Source organism: Mugil cephalus, chromosome 4, assembly GCF_022458985.1.
Source record: "Mugil cephalus isolate CIBA_MC_2020 chromosome 4, CIBA_Mcephalus_1.1, whole genome shotgun sequence".
Taxonomy (NCBI): domain Eukaryota; kingdom Metazoa; phylum Chordata; class Actinopteri; order Mugiliformes; family Mugilidae; genus Mugil; species Mugil cephalus.
Window position 1 is genome coordinate 4,420,001 of NC_061773.1, and position 18,265 is coordinate 4,438,265.

Below are 18,265 nucleotides of genomic sequence, written 5' to 3' on the forward strand. Positions count from 1 at the left end.
GACTCATGTTCCATGTTGCCTGATTTACATTAAACCAATTCTAATCCACTTTTACTCCCCCTTTTAAATGTCTGGACAATACTCACAGTCTAAACATAATACTTTAATTCATCCCACAGTGGGGAAATTTCCACGTTAAATAGGATATAGTTAAGGACAGTGCGCGAGGCAAGCAAAATGACCATTAAATAAAGACAAAAATAGCAATTAAATACAACGGTAGTTCTACGTATGTGGTCTACTGGGAGCAGGCCTGCTTGTACAGGCTCCCAGCAGCAGGAAGGAAGACTTAAAGTCCACAACCAAGAATTAGAGTTTACAATCATATGTACTGTATAGAAGAGAGGCTGTAACTTGGAAAAACTGGAACCAGCAAAGTCTACATGATTATTCAGTTGAACCATTCACAGTTTGGACTAATCAATTTGGCCATGATCAAATTATAAGAAACAAAAGAAAATCTGAGTGGCCACAAAACTAATTCAAACTGCAAATCACTCTTGCTGCACCTGTGTTCTAACATGTGTTTTTTCTGTGGCTGAATCAGGAACTCATTAAGTCACTGTTTCTCTGAAGTAGTTACCTCCTGGAGCCAAATTTCCATTTCAAGTTTGTAACAATAACCGGGTCCAAATTTAAAGCTATTTTTAGAGCGCACAAAGGAAAATGTTTGATGTGGTGTCATCAAAGGCTGATTGCATCGCTGATGCCGGTAACAGTCAAAACAGTTGTCAGACCTGTTTTACTGCTTCGCCCTTGCTTTCAGGCTTCCAAACATGCAAACGTTTGAAGGGACATCTGATAAAACAACCACACTTCAGCAAAGGTTAGGACACTCACACACGCGGCTCTTTCTTCTCAATGGTTTGGTGTCTGGGAGAGCAGGAGGCTCTGGACGACAGGATGTACAGGAAGATGTTCATCTGTGGAAACAACAGCAGCAGCAGGCGCTTAGTACACATTAAATCAATCAGACACATGCTGACAGTAACGCGGCGGTGACGAGAGCTGCTCTGATGACATCATCGTGAGTCATTGTGAAGTCCCAAGGACGGCTGGCGTGACAAAAGTTTGGAAAGTACACCGATAGAGCGTGACAGCTGATTTTAGGGTCACGCTTCTTGTGTTATAGCAGCACACCTGAGACTCTATCAAATAAATTACTCATCCACACTGGTCTCATTGTGGAGGGGACTCACCGACACCACCATGGCGATGGGTCCAGCAAAGCTCCAGATCAGGGTGTCGTACATGGAGAGCCAGCAGTAGTCTGGGTTCCCGTAGCCTTCGGGGTCCAGACCCACGGCCAAACCTGGAGACCAAGGCAGAAATTAGCCATGACAGTATGAGCCTGTGTGTGAGTGAATGGACGGCTTGTTTTTCATCCTTTGTCCAATTTACAGTAACTGAAGCCGCCGTGTATCCAGGAGAAGTGGTCACATGATGTAACTGAACAAAATAAAATAAACCAATCAGTTTTTCCACTTGTTTCTTTACAACTTGCTGAACTCATGACCTGGTAGGTATAACATTATCGCCACGTGTTTTCTTTAGATTTTTTTTTTATACTGCTGTAGGAAGTTATGACTTAAATGACTCAATCAAACTATGAGACCAAGAGCATAACGTTGGATAACGATCAGTTTGTGCATGAAATAAGCCCCTTGATTAAACAAACAAACAAAAAGCTTTAAACTACAGCTGGGACATGTATGCAAATACACAGAGGTCACGAATATGATAATGAATATGGAATGAAAGAAAGAAGAGTCTGTTTGGTAATTCTGGCATGGGAGAACATTTTTACAGAAAAGCAAAGAAAAAAGGACAGTTTTTGTCATAATGCAGCTCCTCATGAACGCACCAACAATTTTATGACATATAATTGATTTATTTTTGGACCTTTTTTGGGATTTGTTTTTTTTTTATGTTGAGATAATTGTTGTAAGTCTAAAAAGACGTATCGTTGTTGTGCTTGTGAGTGACATTACGAGGGCTCAGACCTGTGATGAAGGCCGGCACTCCCCATCCAATCAGGTAGTAGAACCTCATCGGCCCGTAGTTGATGTCTCGCACTTCGCTGATCATCCGGTACACGTGCAGCCCCTCCAGGAACAGCCAGGAGAAAGTGCAGAGGTAGAGGAAGTGCAGCAGGATGGCGATGACTGTGCACACGAACTACCCGGGCGACAGAGGAGGACGAAAGGGTTTATGACTGAAACTTTGACAGGAGAAAAAGAAGAGAGCAGACAACGGACGTAAGGGAACAGAAAGCAGACGGGTTACCGGGTTGTCGGCCTGGTTGATGCCTAGGATGAAGACAAGCTCAGAGAGGAAGAGAGCCATGGCTCCGTTGTTGATTATGCTCGTCTTGTTGCACTGCATGGCCCTCAGGCAGAGGAGGAAGACGGTGGTGAGGAAGAGGAAGCCCAGCGTCACGCCAGCTGTGCTCCACGTCAGGATTTTGACCGGGAGGATCTCTCCGTTCTGACAAAGAGGTCACATTCAGTTGCAGGAAGGTTGCAGTCAGAGAAAGTGTGGTTTTGATTTGTTCAGAAGCGTGTTTTTGCCACTCACCTCCCTCCTGGAGACATCCATGAGCACAGCAAAGCTGGTCATGTGGTAACACTGACAGCTGATGTGGGTGCTGTTCCTGAAAACCACCTCGCAGCCTTTCGCCGACCAGCCGCCGCTACCAGCACTGACACGAAACACAAAGACAAGGACGACACAGCTTCACCCGTCAGCTTGTTTCACCATCGGCCCCATGTCTTTCTTCATGCGTGTCCCGATGTTGCCGTTACTCACAGTATGCTGTGGTTCCAGAAGACACAGATGGGCTTGGAGCGCTCCTCGGTGGTGACCAGGCGGAACTGCACGGTGATGGGTTTGTCCAGAGCGTGCTGCAGCAGCTCGTCGTTGTCGTGCACCGTGATGCTGACCACCGGCGTGTTGATGACGGGCCGCTTCGGGACGCTGAGGGGAAAAAAACAACAACAGCGTGGATAAATGTTGAACGTTTATCTATATTTTCTTTCACATGTTCACATTTTTTAATAATAATGGAAAAAGTAATGGAAAACCCTTCCATCCCTTATGCCACTCAAAAAGGAATTACTGTAAATCTAATTCACACAAGCTAATTCATCCATTTTAATAAAACAAAAAATTTATCTTAATTTGAACTAATTTATAAAACTAAAAAAACTGAGCTAAGACTACGTATGAAACGTGATCCACTCTGGATTTTAGTCACCAAATAAAGGTTTCTCTCTGTGTGTGATAGTAAAGGATCCATCTCTGTATCGGTTGTCCTTTAAATCCACATAAATTAATATCTTCAGGATACAGAAGTGCCATCAACTGTGCTCACCGTAGACTTCTCTTGTCCGGGTCGTAGTTCTCTGGTAGCAGCGAGGCCAGGCTGTGGAAGATGATCACACTGGCGATGGCGTCCTGCTGGCTGTCGTCGGGGTGGCGCCTCTTCCTGTTGGCCGAGCGGTTCCTGAGCGACATCTCCGGGAAGACGTCCAGGTGCCTGTGGCCCTTGGTGTCCACGGGGGGTTCAAAGACCGAGTCGGGGAGGGTGACAGCCGTTTCCAGGTCCACGGGACGAGGGCCCCTCAGGGACTGGTAGCGAGGTAGCTTGGCTCCGGCAAAATTCATCTTTTTCAGACGGTCCACGGAGATGACTAGAGAGAGGAGCACATCGCTGTTAACCGCAGATCACATTCAGCCTTAAAGTCACTGCTGACATTCATTGTGTTTTACTGTCAGATGTTGTCTTGTCTTTTGCTGCATTATAGATTTTACATTCTTATAATGATCACTTACAAACTGAAACTCCAAAGCTGCATTTACAACATGCAAACTTTAAATTTCCACCTGCACTTTCATGACACCGTGGTAAACTGCTCACCTATGTTTGGTGTAACGATGGTGAAGGGGCTGAGGTAGGTCTTCCTCATGTTTTGTGCCAGGGTGTTGGCGTAGTCCTCGTAGTGTCGGAGCAGAGCTGCCGTGCCTCCGTCCGTGTGCTGGATGAGCTCCCAGTGCGGTCGCGTCTCTGGAGACAGGATGGCGCTGCCCACACGGACCAGATTCTGTCAGAAAGCAGAGAGAGTTCAGCGTGACGGGATGAAACGAAGCGCGATGTGACGCCCAGCCAGTCAGGACTGGCTCTCTACTAATAGACCAGTGTTAGATAGTAACTATTAGGGTACATGTTTGGTTTCATTCTGAGTGTTAGACATTCACCTCGGTGAAGTGGACGTCCTGTGTGGCTGTAAGGTTGAAGCCCCGCTGGTTGCTCTCGTACTGCAGCAGACTCTGTGTGAGCCGATAGGCCACTTTCACGTCGCTGCCGAAGTAGTTCTCTGTGTGCGAGGTGGCGTTGGCCAACATGGCTGCTGTCTGCTGAACGTGTCCAGAGTCGAGGAGCGAAGCGTTACGGGAAAACTTTTCAGACTGGAGGAGAAAAATTAAAAGACGGAGAGATGAGTTGGTAACTTGTAAATGATGGTGTAAATGGTCAGGGCACACAGACATAACTACTGGTGAATTACTACTAAAGTCTTAGAGACATTCGTGGTCCCCAGAGGATGAATCCAACTGATTCTGGTCATTCTCTAATTTCTTTCTTGAATTCCTCAATGAGGCTGATGTTTCATCGGATTTCAAATGGATTGACAAACAGAGACATGAGTGGCCACTGGAGGATAGATACATGTAACGCTGGGGATAGACTTTTCCACTTTCTGCACTTCCTGCAGGACAAATGTTTCACTTATGTTGTGAAATATCTCTGCATCTCTCCAACAGTAAGAGGCCACATTTTAAACAGGACCATGAGGTTCAATGTGAAAAGTCTCACAAATGGCTCTTGGAGGATAAACTGAAGGAGCTGTGGATGAAATTTTTAGTTTGTCTTGCAGAATTAAAACCATCCTTAGCTGCACTTTCCCTTCAGTAGCATTGGGTGCATATATAATAGTTACGCCTGCTAAACCAGAGCATATGAGCAGCGTCACTTGAGTTCACTCATATTTAGCTCAAAGCACCACTGTAGTGAAGTACACTTGCAGGGCAGTAGACTTTTGGTATTGTTGGAATACTTCAGTGTCTTCACGTTCCTGTGAATGAGGATGCTATTGTGGAGTTCGTACAGTATTTTTAGAACTGTCAGAGTGAAGTTACACACCAGAGCTTTCAGCTTGCTGAAGGTGACGGAGGTACAGTTGAAGAGATTGGGAGGCAGCCAGCCCTTGTGCTCGTCACAGTGCCGGATAGCTGTGCCTACTCAGGAGGACAGAGAGAGTTATCACATGAGAGCTGAGGAACAGGCTGCAGCTCGGAGAGGTCTTGAGGCGAGTTTCACATAGTGCCATTACTATATGGTAATTTGATGAACTGCCAAAAAAAACCCCCATCATACCCAGAGTTCCCTTGGGACAGGGAACCGCTGCCGGGAGACCAAACTTAGTCCTAGGCCACCATATCCCAGCCTCGATGGCCTGAGGGCAGCTGTCATAGATTACTGAGGGAAGAGGAGGAAGGAGACGACATGATGAGGATAAAAATGGAGGATTATTCTAATATACATGTATCAATAATGAGACAGGGGGTTTAAAATGAAGGTGTCAGTAATGTATTCTGACCTTCACAGCCGTTAGCTGAAACCTCTGCGAACGGGTTGTCACAGCGGTCGCACTGACGGCCGATGACGCCGGGTTTACACTGACACTGGCCGCTGTCTCGGTCGCAGGCTCTGGAGAAAGAGCCGACCGGGTAGCAGTCGCACAGCAGGCAGGTGTCACTGCCCTCAGGACGGTAGTGGTTGTCCTGGAAACGAGACCGGGGAGACAAACCGCTGATTAGTAAGTCGACAAACATCCTTCTACCCGCCACCAGGCTCGTCCGTTTATACACACACGTGCACGAATTTCCACCTGAGAGTTGCGACAAGCTCCAGCTGCTTGTTCAAAAACACCTGGTTGCCGAGGGATACGTCTCTCAATTACGTTCCCCACCTACATGGTGGGTGTCCCAGTAGCAGACTGCATAGAGACTAGAGTATAGTCTGACTCTGTTCACATTAGACGTGATGAAATCTACTTCATTTACTTGAGAGAAACGTGAAGAAAACAGGAACCGCCGACAACAGTGAAAATGAATAAACTGTGTGGAAGATGTCTAGGGTTATCTATGGAGGTAACTACTACTTCTACTACTACTTCCAGATCATCTCCTTATTGACCATTTCTACTACTGACACAGTTTGGAAGGTTCAATCTTTTTATGTCAGTGACTCAGGTCTGCAAACTCACCTTACAGCGACACTCCCCACTCGTCTTGTTGCAGTCAGAATCGAAACCCTTGTCCGTCTGACAGTTGCAGGGGCCGCAGGTCTTATGACCCCACCATCCTCTGGGACACGGCAAGTCGGTCCTGCGGACGCACACAGACAGTCACACACACACGTCAGTCCATCCTCACGGACATCCATTGCACACGTACACTGTTTGACATGAAGGTGAGAGGCCGTACTTTTTCTCGCAGTAGTGGCCGAAGTAGTTGCCGGGACAGTCGCAGGCGTAACCACGAGAGGAGCTCGGCTTCCTGGTGCACGTCGACTCGTGCTCGCAGGGGTTCAGAGAGCAGGCGTCAGTGCAGTTGGCGCCATAGTAACCTTTAATAAGAGGAAGCAGGTCACATCACATAAACTGTAGTGAACACGGATATGGAGAAATGATTACATGCATAAAAGGATAATTATGACATTGGGTTTATTCTGAAATATTTCAGTTCATATTTTTGAATTATTCAAGTGACTTCAAGACTGATTCAAGACTGACTGATGATTGTGCAGCTGTGCAGCACTGGAAGATGTACCGATCACTGTTATTGGTTTTAGGTGAGAGAAGACTGACCACTGAGGCAGGTACAGGAGTAGCTGTCCCAGTCATCGCTGCAGTAGCTGTTGGTGGGACAGGGGTTGGAGCTGCAGGGGTCGGGCACGTTGCAGCCCTGCTCCACGTTCACCTTCCTCGCCTGGGACAGACTCAGAGCTCCCCCGACTCGCAGACCCTGAGGAGAAGAAAGAATACCCATGAAATGAATACTGATGGGAAACAGCAGGCAAATCAGTGAAAGGTTTTATTTATTAAATGAAATACTTTTAAAGGTGATCACACATGCCAATAAGAATGAGGACCACATTACATAGAGAGGACTAACCTGTATGCAGCCACGGAAGCCCTGCTGAATTTTCCCATCAGGCCTTGCCAAGCCGCCAACGCTTACAGACTTCAACTTGGAGTCCTGCAGCTTTCCGTCCACCTCCATAGTAGCCTGGACGAGAACATGAAACTGAATTAATGTCTGAAGAGAATTTATTATTACTAGTGATTCACAGCCAGCTAGAACTCACCATGAAGAGGCCATGGTCCAGAGACAACACGGCCTTGTGAAGGCTCAAAGCTCCCCCCAGAGTGCTAATATCCAGCTGCAAATGATGCCAGTCTCCATCGTTCACCAGCACCTCCTCCACACGGGAGAGAGTGGAGTCCTCTCCCCTGTGCAGGCCCATCAACACGCTCCCCCCGCGCAGCTACGACGGCAGCAAGAGGAAAAAAGGGAAGAAACAGCGGGAGGGAGAGGTAGAAAAGAAACGACCAAGAATCAGCACTGCATCACATCATGTACAAAGAGCTTTGATAGCATTTTTCACAGTTCAAACCCTGAATTGCCGCACATCATAGGTGAATAGAAATAGATTGTCGAGACTTGTGCGAGGTCAGCGAGGCGTCTGACCAGACAGAAAGTAGCAGAGAACAGCTTATTATGGCGACTGCTCCGAGGTTTAACGAGAAGCTGCTCTCACCTGCAGAGTGAGGTTGTGCTGCAGGCCAGACGAGATGTGAAGCAGCGTGGCGCTGGACTGGCGCGTTCGGAACATGAGCTCTATGTGCCAGGGGACGGAGGCCGACGCCGTTGCCAGGTTGTTCCACTGCAACAGGCTGTTACCCAGGAAACGCTGTGGGCTGGCCATAACTACAGAAAAGGGACAGAGGGAGAAAAGAGATGATAAAGGGCACAGAAAATGCTCTATATATAAAGGGCAAAAAGGCTGGAAAGAAGAGGGGATGATGATGAAAAATGAGGACACAGAGTTTCAGAGTAGGCGACATGAGTCATTACTGTCAACCAGCAAGTCCAAAAGGTTCTCCGGTCTCGTCCAAGTTATCACAGCTAAACGACTCTCAGTTTTTGGTGCTGCAACAGAGACATGAGAAGCCTTTCATGGCTGAATTCAAAGTGTAATCTAATCTGGTGTACACACAAAGCTCAAAGCACCGAGCAACATCTGAACAGAGCAGCTCATTTTAGAAATGGTTTCAATGAGAGAAAAAATGATTCGATTCAAATTCTGTATTCAGCGAGCACAGCTGACATAATCCATTGTCAAATCCCCAACTTCAAGTGAGAAGGAAGTTGGGGTAATTGTGAGCCCTGTGTTCTGGAGGAGAAGCTCTCCAGCTCTGTTACGTGTCAAGAAAGTGACAATAAAGGACACACCAGCTGCCTGATGTGCAGCCAGTTTCCTTTCATTAAACTGTCTCTGTGTGAAGGGAAGCAAAGCACCAGAATCCCTCAGATCAGATCGAAATGATTGATCGGTGAGGACGGACGAACCTGATGCACTGTGGCTTTCGGAGACGCAAAGAGAGGAGCTGCTGTTAAGTTCCTCTGAAAAGGTTAGAAGTACGCTGGCTATGGAACCCGCTTATCTAATTGGACTGCATAATTAAGTTACCTTTCTTTATATACCGGTCAGCCACAACATTATGAACACTCACATTAGAAGCTAATAACATCGACCATCTTGTGATGCGGTGCTGTGCTGGGAAACTTTTGGTTACTTAAACATGTAGCACCCACCCACACCTGACCAGACACCCCCATAGCAATGACACTCTTAGATGGCAGCAGCCACCCCCAGCAGGATGCAGCCTGACACAGACACACACACAAAAACACTTTAGGAACAACTCAGAAAACATGAAGAACAGCACAAGGTGTTGACCTGACCTCCAGATTCACTAGATCCAAAATGATCAAGTATCTGTGGGATGATCCACAGAGGCCCCTCCCCTCAACCCATAGGACCCAAAGACCCCCACTAACAACATCCTGTTACCAGACACTACAGGACACCCTCAGAAGACCCATGTCCATTCTATGATGAGTCACAACTGACCTACACAATATTAGCAAGGTAGTCATAATGTTATGCCTGATCTGTGTATACTTGATCAGATCAATATTTGTGGAGGCTGGTTTAATACACACACACACCAAACGAACGATTATTTTCAATACTGATTCTGTCATTTAAATGTCAGAAAATAATGAAAAATGTAACGATTTACTAAAGGTGAAAGAAACACATTCAGACAGGCTTTGTTGTCTGACCGCCATCTGAAATACTGTCACACAAATCAGAAGAAAAGAAGCAAATTGAAGAGGCTGTAACCAATTCTTGGGCCTTTTATTGCTTTAATAGGGACTAAAACTATTAGTAGTGTATAAAAATAGTTAAATTTCTGATTGTCCTCTAACAGAACGTTGTGTCAGCTGTACTTCTATACATGCGTACATATACACAACAGCATTTAAAAGGAGCAGCTGATGGTGATGCTGGTTGTTCAAGACAGACTGAAGTTACATGTTATCACAAGGGAACCTGCCCCACTTCCACACTCCCGCCCCTGATTTTTCCATCATGCTTGTCTTTCCTGTGCAACACACCTCTCATTGTTTAGATATCCAACTCAGGAACTACGAATCCCTGCCTGCTCTGCATGAAAGAACACTAATTTATTTATTTATTTTAAAACTGACTACTTCGTGTTAAGATAAAAGGCACTACAGTGTCTTACACGGCTCATCTCTCTTTCTCTGCCTCTTCTCAAATTGCTTCAAACCATAAATCAGCATGGACAACAGCTGCAGCAGATCAGGTGGAACGAGAACAGACACAGGAGAACATGGGGATGGAAACATAAGCTACATACACAGTGCGTCTTAAACTGGTTTAACATCATCTAAGGAAGAGTCAATCCAACCACCAACATGCAGATCACTTCCCACAACTCATTCAGTCATAAATCTCGCATTAAACCCACTGGAGCGGAACCACCAGGCTTCCTCTAACCCTGCCTTTCTCACATTCAGACAGCTGTTCAAAAGCTGTTAGCAGTGATGTGAGAAACACCAGCATGTACCGCACAGTTGTTTTTTTGCACCTGTTATTTTTAAATGCATTTGCAACAGTTTCAGGTGCAGCTTCTACTATTGCCTCCGTTCTCTTTAATCTGTCTCAGGTCAAAGGATGAGGCTCATTCTGCAGACCAGCCCGTGCTTTTATCATCCCGTGTCTTTCCACCTCGTCCCTCTTCACTCACTCACCTCTTTCGCAGCTTTGTCCTCCAAATCCAAGAGGACAGTCACAGCTGAAGGAGCCCCAGAGGTTGACACAGGTTCCTCCGTTCAGACACGGGTTATTGTTGCAGAAGTGTCTCTTGGCAGAGCATCCTGGCAGGCAAGGAGAATAAGAGGGTAATCCATCTGTTTGATCTGTCCTACCTCATTATTTCACTAGAGTAGGAAGGTGTCAGAGGGTTATGATCTATTCATAGCAGGTACAATGATCATTTCCCCATGACTCCACCACCACTGAGCTCATTAGAGTCAGTGTTATTTCCTCTGGCAGTCTCTTTCACTTGGCTGATCTATCCGTAAACATTATCGTGATCCCAGATAGCCGCAGTTAAGGACAATAGATAAATAATTGAGCTGCAAAATGCTGCACACCTGGCAGAGTGCCGTTGTTAGCGATGAAGCTGGCCATGTCTATGTGCTGGTTGTCGATGCGCAGGTTCTTCATGCATCCCACGAACTGCTGGTTGCGAACAGGGAAGTCTTCTGGGAGTTTGGGGACTCCTCCGAGGAGCAAGGGGCCAGTCAGGTCCAGAGATCTAAGAAAAATAAAACCCATGAATGTTCACGCACACAGATTTCCACCACGTTGCCTCGACTAAATCACACCAACAGCATTAATTTGGGTGGGTGTGTGTGGGGGGGGCGAATGAAAAATTCATCACAGAGATAGTTTGGCTGAGTGAGTTTACCCCCGGAGACGAGAAAAGGATAAACACTGCAATAAAAGGAAGAAAGCAAAGTTCCCTGGAGATGTGGAACTTAACTTCAAAACAAGTTTACTATTAATGAGCTAACCGCACAGAAAGTAATGAAGTAAATTACTGGAGTCAACATGGAAGTAATGAGAACCTTAAAAGTAAAGAAGAAAAAAAAAGTTATTTATGGAATTCGTGCAGCAAAATTGTGATGTTACTTTTTTTTTTGCTGACTTACTTTTTGGATCCTGACTGGCTGCCCCGAGCAGAGCAGGTGTAGTTTCCGATCATGTGACCGAACCTCAGGGCCACGGAGGTGTCGCAGTTGTCCACCGTCACTACGACGACCTTCTGATCCGAGGGGCCCTGGGGCAGGCCGGCCTGGTTGAAGATCGGCTGAGGAGGAAAAAAAACAACAACTAATAAATATCAAGACACAGAGCTCCTTCCTTTCAGTTCAGGGAAAACTTAATAAAATGATATGATAGATCTTATACAAGTTTTGGGGAGCTGAAAGTTATCACTGTCCAGTTGAATCCGATTTATTTGATCAATCAGTATAAAGGAGTAAACATACTATCATGCTGCTATTTTTAATGCTGGGGTATTTTTGGTCACAATATTTTATAAATAGGACTCAGAAGAGGATTGCTACAAAAATATCCCATTATTTCGCTTCATTTATTAATGGATTAACGCGTTAAGACGTGCAAAAACTTCCAGGAATCCGAGCCAGTGCTAAGCTGTACGCACCATTATGAGCCAGATTAAAAAACAAGTGGAAAACAACCAAATAAATGATCTTTAGCGTCACACTCGGTTCAATCCCCGTTCAGCTCCAGCATTTTTAATAATTCAGATGGTAACAGCTAGAGCTAACGGCAACGGCTGGCAAGCAAACACACAAACACACGCAGGCACACAAACAGGCGAAGGGCTCGCTCTCCACAGGACGCTACCCCCGTCGACAAAGGATCTTCTTCATTGTCTGGGGAATCAATAGAGGGGTGTAGCAAAAGGAGGAGGAGGCTGCAGGCGGGAGAATGATGATCCTGTCAATAAAGGGTCAGGACCTTTATTCAAACCAGCCAGTTTCTCCGGGGTCACTTGGAGCTCATATTAACCCTAAGTGTGGGTTCAAGCTGGTGTCGTGGGCTGAGAGCGGAGCAGCCACAGCCCTCACTCACAGCTGACCAACTCAGCCGCCTGCAGGCGAGGACGGGCCGCTGAGCCGTCAGCTGGTCAGACAGGGTTTAGCAGGAATTAGAGAGCATAAGAAGAACCGACGCACACAATAGGTTTCTGCTCTTACTGCCTGGATACTAAGTTCTCTGTCAAGTTAATTTAAAATAGGAGCCCCTTCAATCCGACTGGATGAGCTTCAGGAATGATAATTTCCTGGCTGCTCTGGCTGCCTTTGTCTTTACTGTCTGATCCCTTAATTTAAATGCTCAGAGACACGACGCCCAGATACAGATTTACCACACATTTCCTGAGCTGGTGCAGCATCTTTAGCAGCTCCATCACAGCAGCTTTATTAAGACAGAACGCACTCGGCGCATCAAGCGGTAATTTTAGCTGAAGGCACGGCCACCATTTCACTTCTCTCACATGATTTTTTCATTGAGGAGATTAAATCAGCGTGAGCCTCCTGTATGAGTCTTGTGATGCCGTATGAATGAGACGGGGCCGATGATAGACCTAAAACCATCTGGCTGAATGATCTGGCTTCTCACAACAGCTCGCCTGAAATGCTTCACAGCATGAGGTGAGACAGACATGTCAGTTCTCACTGAGCTACAGGGAGAAGAACTGAATGTGGCCCTCCACAGGGAAAAAATGTATTTAGCTCGTTAAAACATAAGAGCAATGTAAAAATCTTTAACATATACAAAAAACGTCCATCCAGGCCTAATTACAGAATTAACGTGTTTTACTTGCATTCAAATGCAGTTTTTTATTGCACAGCACTAATCGTTTTCATATCAAATGATTCAGTAAGGATTCAGAGAAATAGTAATTAATCATAGCATAGTGATGGATCACCATGTGCAGCCTTCTTGGAAATATTCCTCTTTGCTTTCTGTTAGAGTGAACCCCAACCCCTAACCAGCTAGTTAGCTTAGCACAAAGACTGGATACAGAGGGAAAGTGCTAAAACTAAATCTTTGGTCAGATTTCAGATCTTTAGGGACAAGCTAGCTGCAAGTAAGGAATGCACAGGTTTACCATAAAGATACCAGGATGGTATTGACATCATCATCATCAGCAAACATTTTGTAAATGCTGCAAAAAAAGTGTAGATTTCTGATTTGTTGTTGCTTGTAAACAACAACACTGTCAAAATGTGTTTTATTTCACACAAACACAAAGTTCAATTGTGAAGTAAATAAATTATAAATAAATACAGGTATAAGAAGTTTGTTTTTATTTGTTCCTTCCTCAGGTGTGTCTGGAGAGGCCTGTAAGTAGTTACAGTCAAAGGTGCATCATCTCATAAAACAATAATTCAGGCTATTACTTCTTTTATATTTTATTACATAGGAGTTTGCTTTTTCCTTTCTTTCTTTGATTGATTACTTTTACCAGTTTTGCTTTGATTCTTCTGCCACAATAAATAACTGTGTAGAACAGATCACGCTACTGAAAACCCATAAATAAACCAGTTATAATGACGCCTGAAACACTGGTGTGTAACATAAGCAGCGGAGCTGGACTGAAATTTAAAATGCTGACTGTGTTTGGAATAAATAAGATGGAGTGGGGCCTCACAGGGCTTAGATCAGACTCTCACACTGAGAGGATAAATGGTGAGAACTGTCAGTGAGGATGCTCGAGGCATTATCGCTCCTCGTGGCAACTGCTCGCATCCGTCTGGGGCGTCATAATTATTTTCCTGGCCAGGGCCTTCATTCAAAGCCATTGATTTTTCTATATTGACTCCCTTGAAAAGTGTCGAGTCAAATATGAAGATATAGTCAGTGTGGGCACTTCTTGAGAATATGAGATTTTAAAAGAGCCCTGTGATGGGCTCTTTTAAAACCCCGTTCCCACAGGAAGTCACAATCCGCCGTGAAACCCTGCTCTGAAATGTTAAGCAGACGGAAACAGAGGCTGAGGCTGGCTTTGGCCCTGCAGTTCATCCTCCTTGAGGCCAATTTGTAACAAATTTGTTGATGATGAAACAAGCAAACGTGTTGTGTGAATTGCCAAAGGTGAAATCATCCGATATGCTCTTTTCCACGGTTTTCCCTTCGCTGTGAAAGCTCTGAAGCAGGCAGCGCTCCAGCTTGGACGCTCCTTTCACTGACCTCTGCTGTCATCAGTCACGGCTATTGACTCTCCAATAATGACTGTCTGTCAGGACGTCTTTCTGCTGCACAAAACTCCGTCCTGTCAGGACTGATTGGAACGCACATATTTGCTCTGCACCACATTAAACACTGCTCCCGCCCGCCGCTACACAGGGATTATGGGAATATGAGTTCCCTGTCACAGAGGGCAACAGGGGGTCGCGCGGGAGGAACATGGCAGCGAGCAGCACAAATATGGGATCTAAGATTGACTAGAAAAACCATAGCAACAAGAGGGGTCGGCCATGAAGCGCGGCGTCGCCGCTCAAAGCCCGAGTCAATACTTCTCCCTGCTTTTCTTCACCCTCCTTTCGCTCCTCTCCTGCTCCGCTTTTCTGTCCTCGCTGGAGAACAGAGAGAGAGGGGCACCTTCCTCGGGGCCGCATCATTCACTGCCCGTGGTCCCAAAGGAAGCAGAGCCCAACACAAAGGCAACGGTCATTGCCATTCTCCACAGTCCCCCGCCATCCTGAAAGCCACATTTCAATCTAAAAATGCCCCCCCCCTCCCTCATACTCCCCGACTCACCCTGCCCCACCCCCTGTGGACAGGGACGGATCAGAGTGGGCCACCGTGGGATTCCTCCTGAGGGAGGAGCCATGTTTCTACCTCAGCGACTAACAGGATGTGGAATATGAGAGGAGGACAGAGAGGATTAGTTCAGTCAGAGCAGGGGGCAGGACTTGAACACTTTTTGGATGTCTAGGACGGAAAATACCTTCAGTATAATGAAAACACATGCCAGACAACGTCAGAAGTGTTTCTTTTGATGATAAGTGCTTCAACCTGATAATAATATTGGTAATAATGGGTAATATAGAGAATAGACAGTTTGACAGGAGAAAACAATGAGGATTACAACCTTCATGGAAGTAGGTTTATTTCTATTAGGCTGCTTTAATTTAATCTAGGTGTACCTAATAAATTGGCAACTTATTAAATAAATTGATATGAGTACAAAACATATGTTGATTTAAAAAATAAATCAAAACTTCTTGCTGTTATTATGATATGATTAGTTAACAGAATTCATTCATACATATACGTACAGTAGCTATACGCCACTAAATCAGCTGCAAGTCTGTTACACAAAGAGAACATCATCTCTCCTCGTACAACTTTTCTTAGCTGTTTTTGCCAAGCTGGTTGTCAGACTGCACTGTCAGAAATCTGCTCTAAAGTTGGTACTGTTCAATCAGACCTCTAACTGAACCTTGTCACCCTGCAGTACGCTCACAGGTTTAAACAATCGGGCACTTTTCTGATTTGTGATTAATGAGACTATAATGTCTGCGGGCGACAAACCAACACGTTGCCATCCAAAAGTCAACAAGAATGTCCCCCCTCATCACTCGCTGCTGGCTCAAATCTGACACGCCACGTTATCATACACACTCAATGGAAAATGCACACGGCGGGGGTGTTGCCTGGCAACATCTTTATGATGCAAAGTGACTTCCTCAATAGGCTAATAATGTGACATCCTGTGTGTCGGTCCTGGGTGAGAAAGTACTGGGAGAGCAGAGACAACAGCTCCATGTGCTGATTGAGCTGTTGTGAAAATTCCTCTGGAGAAATGTACAAGTCAAACATATTTGGTCCAATCTGAGCATGTCTGGAAGAAAACACACCATCTTCACTCTCTGGCTTCCATTCACCACCTCCCTCCGTCCCTCCTCCCCCTCCTCTCTTGCCTGTGTCTCTCCCTCTGTCAGTGTCTCGTTGGGACGTTGGCTCTCTTCCAGATCATGGGCCTGTCAGCAGCGATTCTTTAGCCTGGCAGAGCAGAGGCACTAAAGAGGCAGAACAACTATGGCTTCCTCTGCGCTCTGGTCTACACCCACTATCAATGTCAGCGTAGAACAAACATGTAAACTACAGTCTGTTGTTCTCAGCCAATCAAACCTGTGACCTCACGTCACTCTTATCTGCCGTAATCATCATCTCTACCATCTCTACCCGACAGCAGCATTTAACACTGTAATTTGCACTTTCCCTCTTATAAGGTCATTAATATATATTGACTCCTGTGCTGTCTGACAGTATTACTTGTTCCAACTCTTAATTAACATACAAACCCTAGACAGTGTGTCTTATGCGAAGGAGCCACAGAATTAAAATATGTACCGTCTCTCACCTTCATGTATTTGGTACCATTAAAATCTCTGGGACCAGAGAGGAGACTTTTACTTAGGGTTTGGATGCACAGCAGAGGTTTATAATGACCCACTGACAAGTAATGACTAAACGGAAGAAGACTCAGTGCAGCTCATTTAAAGCAATAATCTGACATTTGGGGAAAATATATCTGTTTGCTTTCTTGCAGAAAGTTTCATTAGAAGATGAATACAGCTGTTATATCTTTATAAAAAATTAATATAAAAACTAAAGCTTGCACCCCATTAGCTTAGCGCAAATACAGGAAACTGCCAGCCTGACTTAGTTCATGCAAGAGATATTGTTGATCAGGGCATTTTAAATGTCCTGGTGAGCAGATTACTCAGTTCATTCTCACAATAACATCCGGATGGCACTGACCTCATGATTTAACCCTCACTAAGAAAGTGACAAATGGTAAATCCCCAAATGCTGAACCATTTCAACCATCAGAAGGGGGAAATGCCCCAAAAACAGAAGCAGCACGGAGAGCTCCATCTCACCTTGTTGTAGTAGTGAACCTCCACCTCGTGCCACTGGCCGTCGCTGACTCCTCCGAGGACGAACGGGGACACCGTCGTCTTGGTTTCACCTGGGAGACGATGATCAGAGAGTTGACACAAGAAGAGAGAAGATGCGACACCTAGAAATAAACATGATAGAGACATTTTCCACCTGCAGAGAAGGTGAGCTGGATCTGCTCGTTGATGATTTCCATAGCGATGAAGTCGTGTTTTTCATTGAAGCGGCCGTTGTAGAGGAGCAAGCCGTTCGGCTCTTTGGTGGCAAATCTGAAACACAGGAAGAAAAAAAAAGATATAAGAATTTGCTTTGCTGTCTAATCTATTTACTACGTTGGATGTATTTATTATGATAATAAAGTCTAAGTCTGTCACCAAAGCTCTGCTGGAAATATTGCATATGCGTATTAATCCACAGAAGAAAATAGTCCCCTAAAATGCAGCATAACTCCTGTTTGAGAAACTAATACGATTAAAAACTATTAGTCTACAGGATATTTGTGACCCGTTTTTTTTTTTTTTTTTAAAAAAGACAGATCCAGTGGAATAAAAGGGATTGTGTCCTGCATGGGATTTTGTTGACAGTCTAAAAGATATCCTTTAAACATAATGATACCAAACAACATGACACAGATATTTCACTCATAAGCTGGCAGCCGGGCCCGTACTCCACGTTAAAAGGGAAATAACGAGAGAAAAGAAAGAGCGCAGTGGTCGGCTTTGACCTATTTAATAATATCCATACTGTCTTCCTCTTGTTCCACAGTGGAGTGAGCCTATTGCACAGTAACACAGTCGTGTGATTCAAGATTTAACATGGCAGAGGTTTTAGTTCATTGATAATCATGTTAAACGGGAACACGGGGGGAAAAGAGACGTATTTTAAGCCCAGACCCAGTCAAGGTATCTGTGCCATGAATAGATGCAGAGCCACGCTAAATGACACACTACAACACAGAGACAGAAAAGTGGGGCAATGTCAAAGCAGCGGAAAGCAGTGGAAGAAGCACACATGAAGACAGATGAAAGTAATGAC

General features: G+C 45.3%; 1 protein-coding gene across 8 annotated transcripts in view; it reads right to left on the reverse strand.

The window, feature by feature from the left end:
• celsr2 (cadherin, EGF LAG seven-pass G-type receptor 2) overlaps positions 1 to 18,265 on the reverse strand; it is a 59,214-nt gene that overhangs the window by 5,438 nt on the left and 35,511 nt on the right. For 5 of the 8 annotated variants that reach the window (XM_047583918.1, XM_047583916.1, XM_047583914.1 and 2 more), the window contains exons 4-26: positions 17,384 to 17,499; positions 17,212 to 17,300; positions 11,437 to 11,594; positions 10,876 to 11,039; positions 10,471 to 10,596; positions 7,883 to 8,052; positions 7,430 to 7,609; positions 7,237 to 7,350; positions 6,930 to 7,086; positions 6,547 to 6,688; positions 6,327 to 6,447; positions 5,658 to 5,841; positions 5,435 to 5,536; positions 5,201 to 5,298; positions 4,258 to 4,467; positions 3,920 to 4,103; positions 3,374 to 3,692; positions 2,809 to 2,976; positions 2,578 to 2,701; positions 2,287 to 2,487; positions 2,004 to 2,178; positions 1,200 to 1,312; positions 841 to 923 (exon numbers count right to left, since the gene is read on the reverse strand). In XM_047583918.1, the coding sequence (XP_047439874.1) occupies positions 841 to 923; positions 1,200 to 1,312; positions 2,004 to 2,178; positions 2,287 to 2,487; positions 2,578 to 2,701; positions 2,809 to 2,976; positions 3,374 to 3,692; positions 3,920 to 4,103; positions 4,258 to 4,467; positions 5,201 to 5,298; positions 5,435 to 5,536; positions 5,658 to 5,841; positions 6,327 to 6,447; positions 6,547 to 6,688; positions 6,930 to 7,086; positions 7,237 to 7,350; positions 7,430 to 7,609; positions 7,883 to 8,052; positions 10,471 to 10,596; positions 10,876 to 11,039; positions 11,437 to 11,594; positions 17,212 to 17,300; positions 17,384 to 17,499 (3,498 nt within the window). The remainder of the gene's footprint in view (positions 1 to 840; positions 924 to 1,199; positions 1,313 to 2,003; positions 2,179 to 2,286; positions 2,488 to 2,577; positions 2,702 to 2,808; positions 2,977 to 3,373; positions 3,693 to 3,919; positions 4,104 to 4,257; positions 4,468 to 5,200; positions 5,299 to 5,434; positions 5,537 to 5,657; positions 5,842 to 6,326; positions 6,448 to 6,546; positions 6,689 to 6,929; positions 7,087 to 7,236; positions 7,351 to 7,429; positions 7,610 to 7,882; positions 8,053 to 10,470; positions 10,597 to 10,875; positions 11,040 to 11,436; positions 11,595 to 17,211; positions 17,301 to 17,383; positions 17,500 to 18,265) is intronic. The other 3 variants (XM_047583913.1, XM_047583917.1, XM_047583919.1) reach the window with 1 other exon arrangement.